The 17052-nt window shown below is 37.8% G+C and overlaps 1 protein-coding gene across 2 annotated transcripts in view; it reads right to left on the bottom strand.

Annotated features, from left to right (window-relative positions):
- Nucleotides 1-529: 529 nt before the first annotated feature.
- The window catches only part of LOC100892268 (chromodomain-helicase-DNA-binding protein 1-like), a 31665-nt gene continuing 15142 nt past the window's right edge, over nucleotides 530-17052 (bottom strand). Inside the window, exons 6-24 of one of the 2 annotated variants that reach the window (XM_030981734.1) lie at nucleotides 16165-16321; nucleotides 15379-15467; nucleotides 14697-14766; nucleotides 14166-14276; nucleotides 13784-13954; nucleotides 13109-13337; nucleotides 11169-11325; nucleotides 10656-10845; nucleotides 10134-10217; nucleotides 9445-9605; nucleotides 8487-8566; nucleotides 7749-7957; nucleotides 7415-7513; nucleotides 5821-5891; nucleotides 5089-5203; nucleotides 4315-4423; nucleotides 2126-2449; nucleotides 1772-1844; nucleotides 530-1164 (exon numbers count right to left, since the gene is read on the bottom strand). In XM_030981734.1, coding sequence (XP_030837594.1) covers nucleotides 1051-1164; nucleotides 1772-1844; nucleotides 2126-2449; nucleotides 4315-4423; nucleotides 5089-5203; nucleotides 5821-5891; nucleotides 7415-7513; nucleotides 7749-7957; nucleotides 8487-8566; nucleotides 9445-9605; nucleotides 10134-10217; nucleotides 10656-10845; nucleotides 11169-11325; nucleotides 13109-13337; nucleotides 13784-13954; nucleotides 14166-14276; nucleotides 14697-14766; nucleotides 15379-15467; nucleotides 16165-16321 — 2613 coding nt within the window. In that variant the 3' untranslated portion in view covers nucleotides 530-1050. Of the gene's footprint in view, nucleotides 1165-1771; nucleotides 1845-2125; nucleotides 2450-4314; nucleotides 4424-5088; nucleotides 5204-5820; nucleotides 5892-7414; nucleotides 7514-7748; nucleotides 7958-8486; nucleotides 8567-9444; nucleotides 9606-10133; nucleotides 10218-10655; nucleotides 10846-11168; nucleotides 11326-13108; nucleotides 13338-13783; nucleotides 13955-14165; nucleotides 14277-14696; nucleotides 14767-15378; nucleotides 15468-16164; nucleotides 16322-17052 lie in introns of those variants that run through there. The other variant, XM_030981735.1, reaches the window with a different exon arrangement.

The following is a 17052-nucleotide window of genomic DNA, read 5'->3' as shown; positions in this document are numbered from 1 at the left end:
AAGTTTGTGATTTATAATCAGGAAAAAAGTAAACAAACACAAGATTAATCACTCCCTTGTAGTAGAATTTGACAAAGTGCAATTCAGCCTTTTCCTTCTAGTTTTCTCATGATATATTTTAGTATTCTGTTCATTCCTGCTAAGATTGCTAATCAGTTTAATATTGAGTAGAGATGTGTGACTCGGGCCAATTTTAAATCCAATTTCAATAATTTACATCATAGTTGGCAGAAAACATCGCAATGTTTCTAACTGCTTTTTAAAGCTACTACATGTATATGTGTATTACAGTAATACTGTAAATAGCAAATCTTAGGTAAAAGGAGTTCCCAGTACAGAAAAAACTTTATTTTTTATTTTCTAGATCTAAATAAATGAATATAAAACAAACCAATGAAAAGAAAGAATAAACATGATTCAATGCAAATAAACATCAAGCATGAAGTTTATATAACGTTATGTGAATGCATCATTTGTCCATATTATTATACCTAATTTCTATATATATCATAATAAATAAGAACTTTCAAATTTACCACCTTGCCTGTGTTTTCTTAAATATAAAAAAGAAATGTACTTCTTGTCTATATTGATCTCTTCCTTCAGTTTTCATTCCTAATGAGAAAATGGAAAAGTATGCACTTCCCTATTTCAGAATTCAATGTAACATACACATAAACAAATGCAAAGCTTCAACTACACACAGCACACTCACTTAAGTAGAAAATAAATTTTGATAAGGCTACTACATTGAAAGACTTTCACAAGTAAGGAAACATTTCTGGTACTTTGTTTACAAGTTTTGATTAAAAAAACAATAAAACTGAAAGACTACGACCAAATTATTGCCAATTAAGTCAGAAAAGTCAAGTCAGGTCACATCGGTGACGAAGGCTGGGGGTGAACAGCTGAGAATTTTGGAGGTAAATATGTTGTAATGAAATTTTCAAAGTAACTTTCTAACAAATAAAAAACGATTGTTTCTTCAGGGAACATTTAAGTTGTTTCAAGCTACATGAATCGATTCTCCGGACCACTATGTTGCAATGTTCAGCTGATCACATAGTCGCGTTCAGGTTGTTTCCGTTGCTTAGCAACACTGTCCCAGAGCCAATCTGCTGTCACCACTTTCAAGGAGGGGAATTTGTCAACATCACTTAAATCCTGTTGTGAGAACAAAAAGACAATAAACAATAAGAAAAAAGAAAGCTGAGAATCCAATTAAATATTCCAAGATTTATAACATTTTAGAAAATCTTATTCCAAAAAACATTGTATTACTGGAAATTTTTCAACATTTTCAAATGGGAGAGTTATCAACATTGTGCGTCACAATCTCATAGAGATCTCATATTTCAAACATTTATAACTTCCTTACTATTGGTCTGAATCATTTCTAACTTTTGCCATTCTGTTTTTTATCATTTTCCTGCTTTCATTCAAATCAACTTATTACAAGGGTTGGATTGCCCTTTAATCATTAATTCAGTTACGTTACGAAAATGGCCTAGTAGCATAACCAGCACCTCACTTCTGCAAGCTTCCCTGAGATCACAATGAAACTTCTTTACGAGCACTCCTTGGCCAGAAGGGATTAGACCTCCCTGCAAGGTCACTGACATGTGATTATCTCATCAAATCAGCTCTCAATTTACATAAGTAAAAGGGGATCCTGGGGGACCAACAGGCACCGATTAGGCATTGTTTGTTATAAAGAGGGCGCAAGTAGCTTATAAGTAGTGCAGTGGGGATTTAAGAACTGATGACTCACCCCATGAAAGCCTTCAGAAACGAGAAGATGGGTCGTCTTGTCCGAGCACTCTTCATGTACATCACCGTTATGAGTATGGTGGAGTTAAGGAGAACATATAAAATAGGATCCAGGTATGACTTCACGTACATGAGGCTTTGGGTGAAGCAGGCAAGAACAGTGATCATTTGTAAGTGTTCCATTCACAGCAGCTTTGCGGTTACAAATCCACAGTCATAGTTCATTATGAATAATTTAAAATATAATCTAATTGTTCAAAATTATGAGGGGTCAAAGGGTAGTAGAATAAATTAATTGATTTTGCATTTTCAAAACAATAAAACAGAAATTTCTTTGAAGTTCGGAAAAGGATATGCAATGATGTATCTACGGAGTTTCTTCCTCTCCTTTTCTCCATCAACGCTCTTGTGGATGCATGCCGAAAGACCGGAAAGAAATTCAGCGAGCCCGCTCTTCTTTTCCGCCTCCTCCTCCTCCTCTTGGTTTCTAGAGGGGTCAGTCTTCTTCTCCTGCTTGGTGCGTTTGTGTGAGCTGCAGCTTGGTTCCGCTGCATCCTCATCATCATCATCTTCATTGCTATGGCTACGGGCAGCATGTGAGGATGGTTTGGTATCTTCATCATCGTCGTCTTGTGGACTGGGTCTCTTTGTTTTACTACCTTTCCTTGGATAATAATAGCTGATTAGTTGAAAAAATAGTGCTTAGTCAAGGAAAGTTACAAGTAATTGGAAGGTATACCATGTAAGTCCAAAAAAGTTTACTCTCAGAAAATTGTCATTTATTCTAAAAGGCAGCTATGAATGAAAGGTTGTCATACATGTTTTGAATCCCGATTAGTTTGGTATCAATTTTGTGTGGTATGTGCTCATGCTTGGATGTACAGGAGGCATTGTTTGCGAGAGTGCACAAAATCGCAAAGAGGTTCAGAGGTGGATAAAATATAAACCTTAGAAATTTCTGTCAACTTTTTTATTATCTGTGTGAGCGAATAGAGAGCAGTGACTTAATCCCTATCCCTAAGAATCCAATCAAATGTTGAAAATTAAAGTGGTACACATGCTATATGAGTTGAAAGACAATACTCCACATTTTAAGAATGAATTTTAGCAGTAACTCAGATTAGTTGCCCAATAATATGCATATGAAAAGGAAAGAAGGAGGAAACAGAAGGGCAAAACGTTTTCTTAGTACATCTCTCCCTTGAAGCTGCCTTAAATCGATACTTCATTTTACTTGTTCAAGATAAACTTGAGTTCTGGTAAAAAAAGAAAATGAATTCTCACAGAATCAAACGAAACTTACACTGAATGTTCAAGATTACAAATAAATGTCATGTGCCAAACAATTTTGGAAGAAAATGTATACTGGCTGAGTAATTAGCATAGAAAGATAAGGAAATCAGGGTAGTACTAGCCCCGACACCATGTGTGTTGTCCCATATACATCTATCTGTGTAAGTGATTGTTACTTTACCAAGACTCTGCCAAATTTATAATGATTTTGATGACTCTAGAACCTTGCATTACACACCATTACTTACATGCTACATGTATATGATCAACTTTTCTGATCCATTCCACACCTTTTCTTTCACAATGCAATTGCATTACCAGTACTCAAGTTTATCTTTAAGATACAGAGGAAACTCATTATAAAGACCTTTTGAAATAACATTGTAATTTTGCTGGTCCTAACTCTTTTTATTTCTTTTGATTTTTACCCTGACAATAAACAAGGTAGTATCATGGTCTCATGTTTCCTTGTTATCACCACTGTAATGTGCTATTTAAGTGTTAGGTGTTAAAGGGATTGGGTATCTTTGTCTCAGATTATAAACAAAATCCTGGATTTAGCTCCTGCTGCAATCCTAATATAAAACTTTAGGTCAGTTAGGAATCCCATGATGTTTACAAGCCGATCACCTGTCTCATTATCAAGATATTTAATTGAAATTTCAAACACTGTTTTCCGAATGGTTTTTATAACACTACAGTCCATCGGGGAAAATTAGTATGGGGCAATTCCACGGTAACGGAAGGACACTCAGACAAGATTTTTGAACTTCAGGTTCATACTAAAAGAAATGTTTTATTAGTATGTATTAAACTATGGGGAACAAAATGTGTTTCAGTCAAGTGGAAAGCTTCATCAACTTCACAAAGTTTGGATAAACACTAATTAACTGGAAAAACCATGTCCATTTTTATGTCCTTCCGTTACCGAGATAATTAATATGCACATTCTTAAACTACTTAACTATAATGACAATTTTTGGGGGAGAATTAAAGGCACTTATATAGGTATTATATCTGTACTGTTTCACATCTTATACTAATAAAACAGTTCTTTTAGTATGAACCTGAAGTTCAAAAATCTTGTCTGAGTGTCCTTCCGTTACCGTGGAATTGCCCTATGGTAAAAACTTGATGATCATTATCTAGAGGAATTTTTTTAGGGCTTCAATATTACACCATATCACAGACACGTAGGGCCACGCATCTCAGATTTAACATTGTTAAACGATGCTTTTAAGTCAAGGATACATAGAAGTTGGTACGCCTCTTGAAGCTAGGTGTTTGCGTATGAGTCTCTCTGTGCCGTACCAGTTGAAGGCCGGGGTAGAGTGACCGATCCTGGGCAGATGAACGGTCCCTAATGAACAGAGATAGAAAGAGAGAGAGAGATAGAGAGAGAGAGAGAGAGTGAGAGATAGAGAGAGACAGAGTGAGAGATAGAGAGAGAGAGATAGAGAGAGAGAGAGAGAGTGAGAGATAGAGAGAGACAGAGTGAGAGAGAGAGAGAGATAGAGAGATAGAAAGAGACAGAGAGAGAGAAAGAGATATGTAGAGAGAGAGTGAGAGATAAGAGAGAGAAAGAGAGAGAGAGATAGAGAGTGAGAGATAGAGAGAAAAATAAAGAGAGATAGAAAGAGATAGAAAGATTGATAATGAGAACATGTCCATATTTTCATTATGATGGGGATAAAAATAGGTAATGAAAGTAGAAATTCATCTTGCAACTTAATGTGAAATTTATAAGATTTGACAGTTCGGCAGAGAACGAAACCCTGGTCGGCCAAACCATTTACAATACAGTACACACCGCGTTGTGGCATGCGCCTGTAATCCAGCTAAAAATTGAAGTTACAAACTCTTTCAGCAGAGGACGCAAGTTCGAAACTGAGTCACATCCTTCGGATGGTGACGTTAAAGGTTGGTCCACAGACTTAAAGAATCATATCTGATTGATACATGTCTGTAAAAACCCAATTACACACACACACACACATACACTGATGTGATTAGAGGTTTTTTTACCATTGCATTTTTTGGCTGCCTTGTAGAGTCTCTGCAAGCCTTTGTCAAGCGCTGTTAGTTTGATGCCGCTCAAATGGTTGTTTTTGTCTCTGTGCTGTGCTACAATCAAGGCAACCTGGACAGATAGAAGACAAAGGTGATAAGAATTAATTTCTTGTAGGCAACAAAGTTTTTCTTTTTTATCATGTGCGAATGAGCAATCTATAAGAATCAATTTCTTGTAGGTAACAAAGTTTTTCTTCTTTTATCAAGTGCGAATGTGCAATCTAATCCAACCCAAATGTATTTCCTATAATGTTTTTTCTTTCTTGCAGATACAAAGAACTGCACATACGGTACTGCAAATGTTTCAGCTATGTACACAATTAAAGATTTCACAAATTTCACCAAAAATAAGGTCTCTACTATAAACTTAGCAATCAACTGAATTTGAGAGATTACTGGCAAAAATTTATGAAAAGTCAAAACAATTGAGATTGAAGAACCTTTATCAGCCCAATATCAACAGTTGTTTCTATGTCATACTATAAACTTAGAGAAATGAGCCAAATTGTATTCCTTGTGAAGAGAATTTATCTTTTTATTTGTCCACATTATCTGATGGGAGTTCAAGCAGCATCTTCCACAAATTGCTGAACTAAAAGCAAACCTTCTAATTATTCAAACTCAGGTCTACCACCAAATTCCCATCCCACCCCAATAAGGAATCCAACAATTTCTGTTTTGACGTACCCAGTCTTTGCCAGCCTCCCTGCTTACAACATCATCAATGGGAACGAGATGGGCATCTCCTAGATTCAGATCTACAAGGTAAACAAAAATCAAAATGTATCAACTAAGGCTGTGCACAACCGTGTAATGAGGTATCCGAGTACACTCCCAGGCTTACAAGCAAATACTCGAATATTCGGACGCCATGTTTTTTTTATAATTTTTTTTTGTTTTTATGTTTTTTTGCCAGCACCATACCACGGGAGCAGTATCCCAGGTCCGTCTCCGAAAAGTCACACAATTTTACTTCGAGTTGCAGTTGAAGGCGCTGATTTAATAATAATAATAACAGTAAACAATGCTGTTTTAAAAACCAAAGATAGCAGAGTAATCCATGTTCCTCCAAGTCCAAACAGAAATCCGGACATTTGGTCCCAGTTTCTGAGTGGTGAGTTTGACAGCTAGGAAATATTTTTATCGACGGTACCATGCCGTGGGCCGGCGCTCTCCCTGGCATGGGTAAGCGTCGGCCTGGACAGTGCCAGGTGACCAGGAATTTTATTATTTTTTTAAAATATTTTTTTGCGGCCGAATATTCAAGTACGAGAAATCGTACTCGAGTAGTTGTCAACAGTGCGAGTACTTGAGTATTCGACTACCAGTCGCAGCCCTAGTATCAACAGTAATCATAATGAGACGCGATGGCTCAGTGGTAGAACAGTGAGTGGTCTCGTAACCAGGAGGTCCTGGGTTCAAAACCAAGTTGATGCATTAATACCCTTTGGTAAGGCATTAAACCTCATTACCAAGTCCATCGGAGAGGACTTAAAGGCGTTGGTCCCCTGGTTGCTTACTTACATCCATACATATGCTTTCTTAGCAGTCAGGTTAAACAAACCATCAAACCAAACCATCAAAAACATTGCAATATTACTCTCTGACATTAGGTTATCGAGAGAGACATGACTTGTGACAAAACCTGGGCCCTGTTTCATAAAACCCACTATCAATAACAAATGCTTAATTTCTGTGACAAATTTGCTCTTAGCCAATCAAATGCCTTGATTTCAGTAACTTATGACAGTTATTGTAACTTGTTATTGATGGTAAGTTTTGTGAAACAGGGACCTGGGTTCATTAGCTATGAAGGCAGATATCCTAGAACGGTGTTTGCATCAAGACGAATGATTAACAAAGGGACTTTGATTGAAAACTTGCCTCACAAAATTGAATTTGTGACAAACATTGATTAACCCATCGCCTATTGGAACCTGGTGGTCCCTGTGTTAAGCCTATGGGAATTAGATAATTCAGTAGCCAACAGGTTAACTTGGTTAATGCCCTTTTCATACAATTATTCACAATCAAGGGAGGGGAAGTGGTTGACCTCTTAGAAAATAGAATTGAGTTCTAATTTTGATTTTTTTTTTTTTTTTTTTTTTTTTTTTTTTTTTTTTTTTTTTTTGGGGGGGGGGGGGGGGGGGGGGGGGACATTTAGGAAAGTATTCTGGTTTAGGAAAATATTCAAACAGCCTAAATGGTTTAAGGAATAAAATCAGTTTCATTTATGGTATGTGTGTAACGGTGTTAACCTTACAAGACGAAACGTTCATACCTCTCATTTTGCCAGCAAGCTCATAAAGGCGTTCCGGTTGTGGAGATCGACGAGCAAGAGCACTGAATAAACCTCCGTGACCCCAACTTCCACTGTCATCTACGCGAGAGAGAAAGAGAGAGAGAGGGAGAGAGTATGAAGAAAATGTGACCTTCCTTCCCATCACCTTCACTAAGGAGGATTTCCCAGTAGATAAATTTAAATGTGCAACGTGATTGTGCCAGTATATCATGGAGACACATGAATTTAAGATGTCCAAATATTCTGACAGTGTTAAAGATGGTTTTGTCATCTTTAAATTATTTAAAATGAGCAAAAACAGCGATGAACATACCAACACAATGCACCACAATGGCATCCTGATCTCCAGTATTGATTGGGTGTGTCACGTCGCCCCTTACGTATCTAAGGGCCACGCCCACATCTTCAGCATCTCCCGATAGATCGACATTCCCATCCTCTGACGCCTCATCATCTTCATCTTCCTCCGTTTCCATGGCAACGTTGGAAGACTCATAGCCCCTGGCTTCCCACATGTCTTTTCTAGAAAGACAGAAATAATAATCTAGCGTAATTAACATGCCACAAAGAACAGGATCACCTCTATATCAAAATCCCAATTATATCCAGTTACAGAGAAATGTTTCTACAATAAAGTTGTATGATACAAAAAAAGCTAACAAGATCAACAAATCAGACTCAAACCCGCCCCCCCCCCTCATTCTGCACACATTGCATCCATTTTTTGTTGCATGAATATATCATTTGATGCCAGGAATTAAAAAAAAAAAAAAATAAGCTTTAAAATCTTTAAATTGGCAACATGTTGAGTAATTCGGAATCTTTGTTTTTCGATCAAAATTGGTAATTTTTCAATTTTTTGACAATATTCTCGCCCATGTAGTAATAATTTGTTTTAATTATTGTTGCTGATTTGAAGAACAATATGTGATCAATTTAACCCTAAAATTCAATCCTGCCCTGACACATATAAAGACTGCTTTTCTTGTCTCCCTTGAGGTCTTTATACTCAAGGGTCAATGTAACAGACATAACATAAAGGGGAGCTCACAGTCTTCGTCTTCTCTCTTCTGCTCTCTGCATCTCTGCTTCCTCCATCAACTTTGCTCTCTTAGCAGCGTTCTCCTCTCTCTGAAATAAAAAGAAATCCAGTGGTTGACAGCATAAAAAGGTGTCATGGTCGAGTGGGATATGTCACAGGACTGTGAATCACAAGGTCTGTGGTTCAAGTCCCGCAGCCGCACTAATGTCCTTTGACAAGACATTGATCTCATTTGCCACTCTCCACCCAGGTGTTAAATGGGTACCTGGTAGGATGTGAAAGCGAACATGGTTTGCTCAGCATTGTGAGCGTCTGTAAAATGGTGCCTGGCTGGAATGCTCCCCAAGAAGTGAAAAATGTGCATACATTGTCTGCGGGCAAGCCTGAATCCAATAACCGGGGTAATAATACATCTGTAAAGCCTTTAGAGACATCCTCGATGTATTAAGCGCTATATAAATTTGAAATATTACTCATATTATACAGCATTGATGATATGACACTGTCAAGGGTCAGCATTTCAGATTCAAGTACCATAAGATTTTGGAGTATTTAGTAAAGGAATATGGGATTAAATTTTAAGTAATTTAAGACAGACCCAAAACTAACTCAATGTTGTCAAGGTATATCAAATGTAAGCAAACGTTTCTTATTAAATAATTGTTTAATGAAAAAAAAAGCAAATAGAAAAGGATTTTTTATTGAATTTTTCTTTGCAAGTTTTTGTTGTTTTTGACTAAAATATCCTGTATGCCTTTTCTATAATATTAAAATCTGAATTGCAAACATGTAACTTCCTAGATTACCACTTCAGCACATTTTTGGATTCATTTAAATTATTTTTCTTAGCAACTCTATTCAAATGCATGACTGTCTTGTAAAGCCTTAGATAAGTGTAGCATATTTCTATCACATCATACATGGTTTTTCCAATCTCATACTGATGAATTACTTTAGCTATTCCTACCTTCTTCTTCCTCTCTGCCTTCTCTTCCTCTGTCAGTTGTTTTCTCTTCCGGGCCACCGTAGGTAACACCGACATCATCTCCAACGAGTCTCCCCTCTGGCCGCGACCCTTTCTCATCGTCCGCGACCCACCAGCCTCTTCCTCAATCAATGCTATTTGGGCTACAGGATCAACAAACATGGATAAAATCAATCAGTCATTACTGGAAATTTTGACAGTCTTGGCAATGGAAAAGACAGGAACTGCTGGTAAACACTATGTGCACCATGTTAAGATTAGAAAAAAGGGAACACACTCAAATTTTTGCATAGGGCGTCACCTCGCTGGCCACAAATTCCTTCTTTTAAGACTTGGATCAGAGCTTTTTGAGCTATAAAACAAACACGGCTGAAAATTCTTTTATCATTACAGGAATTTATGTTTTATTTAAAGTAGTCATGAACTTTCTTCGGGCATCTACTATAAGAGGATTTTCAATTAAATTCGGCAACATAAAAGACGCAGTCTGCCCGTAAAAACTCACTAACTGACTGTGCAAAAAGCTAGGATGGAAAATAAGCAAATTATCTAAATTACTGGACGTTGTGTTTCCTCTCTGGCTGTGATTTGTTTGACACTAAATATGGCTCACCAGCCGCTGTTTCCTTGATTAGAGCTATTTCTCTTGGTCACATTGGAGGGAACCTTACCTGACATCATTTCATCAAATGCTTTCTTGTCTGCTGCACTTGTCTCCTTGGAATAGTCTTTCCCTTCAAACATGTACATGTGACCTGGGGAAGCACAAGAATTTGTCAATGTTTTAAAAAAAGATTACAATACCTCTACAACTACTATAACTAACCATAATCATAATCAACAAGAAGATAGAGAGGAGGAGGAAGAGGAGGAAGAGGAAGAGGAAGAGGAAGACAAAGAAGAAGAAGAAAAAGGAGGAGAAGTAGAAGGAGAAGGAGGAGAAGGGGAAGGTGAAGGAGAAGAAGACAAAGAAGAAGAAGGAGAAAAAGGAGAAGACGAAGAAGCAGTATAATCATAAAACGACTAGTATTTGGGCATTTGTTGTACTGGTGAAAGTATGGGGTAGCATTGAATTTTTTTTTTTTAATTCCTGTTCTTCTATCTTGAGGTGACCTTCAACGTTAGGGCCATGGAACAACCAGGAAAACTGAACAAAAGCACGATTCTATGAGTAAAAATTTCAGACACGGTACCTTTCTCTTCATCTGAGCCCTCATCATCTTCCATCTTCTCCTCCTCCTTGTCTTCTTCATCCTTCCTTTCATCCACCATCCACTCTCCTCCCGCGCTAGCTCCAAGGATCTCCTCGAGGTCCAAGTCCTTGACGGAACTCTCCTCAGACTGGAGAATCTTGTCCAGACCAAACTTCAGCATGTCCGCCAGCTGGTTGAATCGAAGAGATGAAATTTATTTGACATTGTTTCATTTTCTTACAGCATTTATAGTTCAATTTCAAACACAATTTCCTTTATATAGCATACAGTATTCATAATATACTGTATTAACAGTTGGGTTGAGAGAATAAATCGTGCATCTGGATGCTATTATACAAACATTTATTTATACAATGATCACTAAAAAATTGGACTCCCTAACTTGGCAGGACAATGATGTCATATTTGAGTATAGTCAGATAGCCTATACCAGTAAGCAGCAAATTGACAACACTTCATAACTAGTACTCTAAGAATGTTTACATGTTTTACCTGAGTAGCATTGCCAGCGAGACCACTGTTGCTCGTTCCTAGAGAGAATTTGCCGCCCTCTATGACATCGTTGGTGAGTTTCAGCTTCTCGTCTGCCCTCTGTAAGATAAGCTCCTCAACCGAGTCACGACCAATCAGACGGATGATCTTTACAGGCCTACAAATCAATCAACCAATCAAAAGATATTTGATACAGTGCCTTTTCCTTGTGGTTACAAAGCGCTTGTTACAAAGCAATGCACACACCACTCCACAGTGTTTGGGCAACTTATAAACAAAAGCTAGTCACTTCTCAGAGATCAGTTAAGTACATGTTTATGTAGGCTAGTAATAAAGTCATTTTTAGCAGAATTGATGTGACTTTAGTAATTTCTTGAAGTGGTCAACAGATGAGGCCTTCTGCACAGCAGTAGGTAGCTGGTTCCACGATTTTGCAGCAACCAAAAAGAATATTGATAGGGTTTCTTGTAAATTAATCATTTTTTCTTTCTTCCTCTCTTTCTTGAGTAATCCACACAAATACAAGCACTACTTTGTAGTGGATTTCTTGATTTTTCTTTAAAATTGTAATTAATTTATAAAAAATATTATGCCTATATATTTTTAATCTCAAAAATGCGTTTATTGCTTATCAACGTTTAATGTTGGATAATTACAGTTTAATTTTCTGGGTTATGATGCAAATGCCATTTGATATTAATTTTAAGTAAGTATTCTTTTATGGAGCTCTCACACTCTGCCGTGTAGGCCTACCGTCCACCTGCCGGGCTATTAAAAAACAACAGAGTCCAGAACGTTGGGTTTTGAGCGAACTTGTCCCCGGCCGCAAAAAAAAAATTCATAAAATTAATCTTTTCACCGTTTCGTTGCCATCTTCTGACCGTTCTCACCGGGCGCATACCGGGTGTTGAACGTGCTTCTACCGTCTTCACCGCCCAGATTGACTTTTGTTGAAAATTTTGGCCGTTTCCATACCGGGTCTCGAACGTGTGCACCGGGTTTGTAGCAGCCACCTACCAGTCACTTAGCGTCCCCTCACCGCTCGGAGCGTCCTGTGAGCGAGTCCCCGGACTGCTGACGTCATGACACGACTGCCATAAATACCCCGATTTGAACGGCAACGTTCACAACCCGCTTACAACCCGTTGCAGACGGTGGATTTTTTTTTTGCCCGTTCATCACCGTTCTGTAACGGGTTATGAGCGTGTTGTGAACGTGTTCATACAGTGTGACCGTTTTCATAACGTATTCATACCGTCCTCATACCATTCAACACCGTCCTCTTGCCGCTTACTTGCGGCCGGTGCCAGCCGGCCAAAGTTTTGAACATGCCCAAAACTTTCGCCGGGTCCCACCGGGTGTAAATAAGCGCCAACGCCCTATTAACGTGTTGCCCGCTTTGATAACGAACCACCGTGTGCCCTCGCCGTTCTCCACCGTCCGCAGACATTTTCGCGCACGGTGGCACACGGTAGGCCTACACGGCAGAGTGTGAGAGTCACTTTATGTTTTGATTAAGTTTTGGAAATAAATTTATTTGAACTGAATTAAAATGAATTGAATAACAATATTTCAAGGTATAAGAATAACTCTAGATTCTCTTTTGGGACTCAGAATTTTTCAATTACAAAACTTCCAACCTTAAAGTAATATTATAGTAATCATAAGCAAATGCCTGGATGCATTTTATGTGTTCAGAAACTTGAGATGATGAACTCTATTTCTTGTAAATTGGTTTTAATTATTTTAAGAACTGATGTTATGGTATTAGAATAACTACAATAAAAGAATAATTCCAGATTCTCAAGAGGTGTTCAGAAGTCTTAGATTATAGAATCAGAATTTGAAACGAGATCAAGATGAACATCGTTTTCATCATTTATTTTTAAATTACTCCATCAAGTAACCCTGATGATCTTCGTGATCTTAGCAGAACTTACCTCGTCTGACCAATCCTGTGAGCCCTGGCAGCCGCCTGAAGGTCATTTTGAGGGTTGTAGTCGCTATCTACGAAGATGACCGTATCCGCCCCGACCAGGTTTAACCCTTGACCTCCAGCCTTGGTGCTGAGGAGGAACACAAAGGTGTCGTCTCGCTGGTTGAAGTTCTTGACCGCCAGGTAACGCTCTTCTCCACGGACGGAACCGTCCAGACGCTCATACTCATAACCTGATGAGGGAAGTTATGATACAGATGTATTCAATTTGAATAGGTACTCATGTTCTTCTTCTCGGATCACTACATGACACCTGTCCAGAATGGGAAGAAACGTAAACTAAAGCATGGGAATCCTTTTTGATCTTAGAGATTAGGGTTCTTGTAGTTAGAGACATCTCTGTCTTATAATAATAATATTAAGAAGAATAGGTCCATTTATACAGCGCAGTCACTTTTTGAATATGCTCTACTGCGCTATAAACAAAGTATCATATTATGTCATGACTCATTAATATCATATTTTATATATATATATATATATATATATATATATATATATATATATATATATATATATAGCCAAATTAATGAACCACATACAAATACTGTGATGAATAACTCTTTTCAAGATTATACGACCATATCATATCAACGTGGACTTGTCGCCTGACCCCTACCTCTGAAACCCAGGTAGTCCTGCAGGATGTCCAGCATGCGGGTCATCTGCGAGAAGAGAAGAACCTTGTGACCCTGTTGCCATAGAGACATCAATAGCTTGTCCAGGAGATGGAGTTTTCCGGAGCAGTCAACCAGATGCTCTCCGAGCTCAAAAGGTTCAGGCTCCACACCTAGATAACATATATTTAAAAGAAAAGAATTTTTTTAATTAACACATTAAGTATACAGTACTACATAAGCTAAATATATCAAAGTGTAAATTTTAATGCTGCATAGAATGATCTATGGCGGTTTTATAAAATACTTTGTAGAGAAATAAAATGAAATGCATGTTACGGCTTATCAAATCAATCATGGATTACAAAAAAGAAAGGTACTTACCATCAAAGATATAGGGATGGTTGACACACTTGCGTAGCTGCATCAGAGTATTCATCAGACTTGTCCTGGTACGAGGCATTCCGACCATGTCGACATTTTGCTCAAAAGCAGCTAAAAAATAGGGAACAGAATGAGTTATAAGCATTAATATATATCAAAGGGGGCCTGTAATAAATCTAATGTTGTTTCTGAATTTTTCTGATTGTTGTTGTTCTTTGCACCCCCCCCCCCCCCCCCCAAAAGAACAACAAAAAGCAGAATAGATACTAGATAGGTTATAGATTTTTTAAAGATTCAAATTTTGGGAGCGATTATTTCACGCTCAGTCCTTATCATAATTGAAATTATTTCATTACATATGCAATTCTAAATGCAAACTGTTTACAGCTACAATTTTATGCACCTGATCTACTTCTTTCTTGGCTGTTTCATCTCATATGTACTTTATCCCAACCCATTTCAATTTAATTCATTTCACATAGTTCTGATGCCATAACAGACAAAATGATGAAGAACTAGTCTGAGTTTTACCATGGTCCTTTGTGAGAATGGCTTTGTAGAGTTTCTTCTGTAGTGCTGTCAATCCATGGAAAAGAATGACCTGCAGAATACGGAGGAAAAAAAATTGTTTTTAATATTGAAAAATATATGCACTGTGACAGGAAAAAACACACTTTGTCAGCAATGAAACAATGAAATTAACAACTGGGGGTCAAAAACTCTTCTCATGCAATATGTGTTACAATTTGCTGATATCAATCATATTTTGTTCATTTGTTCATTTACAGACCAGCAACTATAATATATTATTTATGAATGAACTGTTTATCAACATAACGGATGATGCATATCCATAAATGAATCATTTGTAGGGGTTTAATTTCACCTTCTAATTGATCCAGGGGGGGGGGGGTGTTTCACAAAGAGTTGAACTTATCTCTAAGTTGGACTTATCTCCAAGTTGGACTTAACAATTATGGAAAGCCGTAAGCATCTTTGAAAATGTTTTGTATAAGTTATTTTAGAAGGCATAAAATGTTTATTCAAATCATTTATATTATCATCAAGTCCTTGATATGGAAGTTATGAAAAGTCTAAAATACTTTTTGCCTTTTAATATTTTTTATTTTAAGGCTACAAACGGCTCTCCATAATGTTTAAGTCCAACTTTTAGTTAAGTTCGACTTAGGATCTTTGTGAAACTTTTTCTTACCTCAGTCTTCTTGGGCAGATCAAGGACCACTTCATTTTTTGTACGCCTCAATAGGAATGGCAGGAGCATGGAGTGCAGCTCATCTTTCACTGAAACAAAGAAGAAACAAAATCAACTTCAACTACATTAAAGCCTGTCTGCACTAGTTTGGCCAGGGGGGGGGGGGTTAGACTTCCCTGCAAGGTCACTGACAGGTAGTTATCTCATCAAATCAGCTCTCAATTAACATAAGAAAAAGGAGATCATGGGTGACCAATGGGCACCGCTTAGGCATTGTTTTCTATATAGAGGGAGCAAGTAAGTACAAGAAGTACAGCGGGGCTTTAAATGAAAAATATCTATGTCAGGAAGTCCAATGAGGACATTTAGTAAATCTGGATTTTGTAATAATCTCAATAATATACATTTTCATTGACAGTTTTAGACAAGGTTGATATCTTTCTCTGGCAGACAAACTTTAGAATAATGTCAACAACACAAAAATATCAATCATCATCTTAGCTAGAAATTTCCATCTAAATCAATTCATTTTTGCAGCACTAGATTGTATCCACCTCATGAGCACAGTACTGAAGTAAATCAGAGTGAGGTAGATATAAAGGACTTGAATTCAACTCAAACTAATCTAACGCTATTCAAATGTACAGGAACTAAATAATCATCTGAATTGCACACACAAACATAAATCAAATTAAATTGAATTAGAGGAAAATAGCTTTTACCAAAGAAAAAAAAGGAGTGCAATCAATTACTCGAAAACAAATTTGGAGTCGAACTACCACATACCATGATCATCACTCATATCCTCATAGGTCTCTACAAACTTGTCCGCAAGACTGGGTCTGAAGACACGTGGGGCGACGAAAGAGAGGAGAGCGAAGAGTTCTCGAAGGTTGTTCTGGATTGGTGTTCCAGTCAAGAGGACTATGTGTCTGATATCAAGCTGTAAGAAAATGAGGAAAGAAAGAAAATATTTAGTCAAACCTGCTTTAGTGACCACCTGTATAAAAGGCCTCCTGTCTGTAAAGACCACATTTTTGGTTTCCCGTTAGCAGAATTTCCCAATAAAGCCTATTTGCATTAGTTTGGCCAGGAGGGATTAGACTTCCCTGCGTGGTCACTGGCAGATTATCAGCTCTCAATGAACATAAGAAAAAGGGAATCATGGGGGACCAATGGGTACCGCTTAGGCAATGTTGGCTATATAGCAGGCGCAAGTAGATTCAAGTAGTGCAGTCCTGCTTTAAAGGAACATGTACATAAAGACCAACTGCTCATAAAGACCGCTTTTCCTGTCTCCCGGTCTTTATATACAGGTTTCACATTACCATATCAATGGCTGGTCTCGTGCTACACCAATCTACCATATTGGTCAGTGGTGTAGCAGAAGTCTACAGCCATTGAAAGGGGGGGGGGGGGGGGAATGAGCGGGGTCTTCATTTGAAAATGAAATGTGAATTTACGATCCTACAATTAGGGGTATGGTGTGAAAAAGGGTCTTATCACCATCTTTTCTTCTCCTGTTCTCACTCTCCCTTTTCAGCAACAACAAAATAGTTTCTTCAGTGGCAACCCTGCTATTTAAAATAAACCATAAAACAGACTAAGTCCTAGATGCTGCTTGTAAGTGTCGGCTTGCATGGTGATGTAGATATACAGTAGGCTTGGGGTGCA

Source organism: Strongylocentrotus purpuratus, unplaced genomic scaffold, assembly GCF_000002235.5.
Source record: "Strongylocentrotus purpuratus isolate Spur 01 unplaced genomic scaffold, Spur_5.0 spur5_scaffold_12, whole genome shotgun sequence".
NCBI classification, from domain to species: Eukaryota; Metazoa; Echinodermata; class Echinoidea; order Camarodonta; family Strongylocentrotidae; genus Strongylocentrotus; species Strongylocentrotus purpuratus.
Note: the sequence above shows the minus strand (reverse complement) of the source record. Positions and strands in the feature narration are given on the sequence as shown.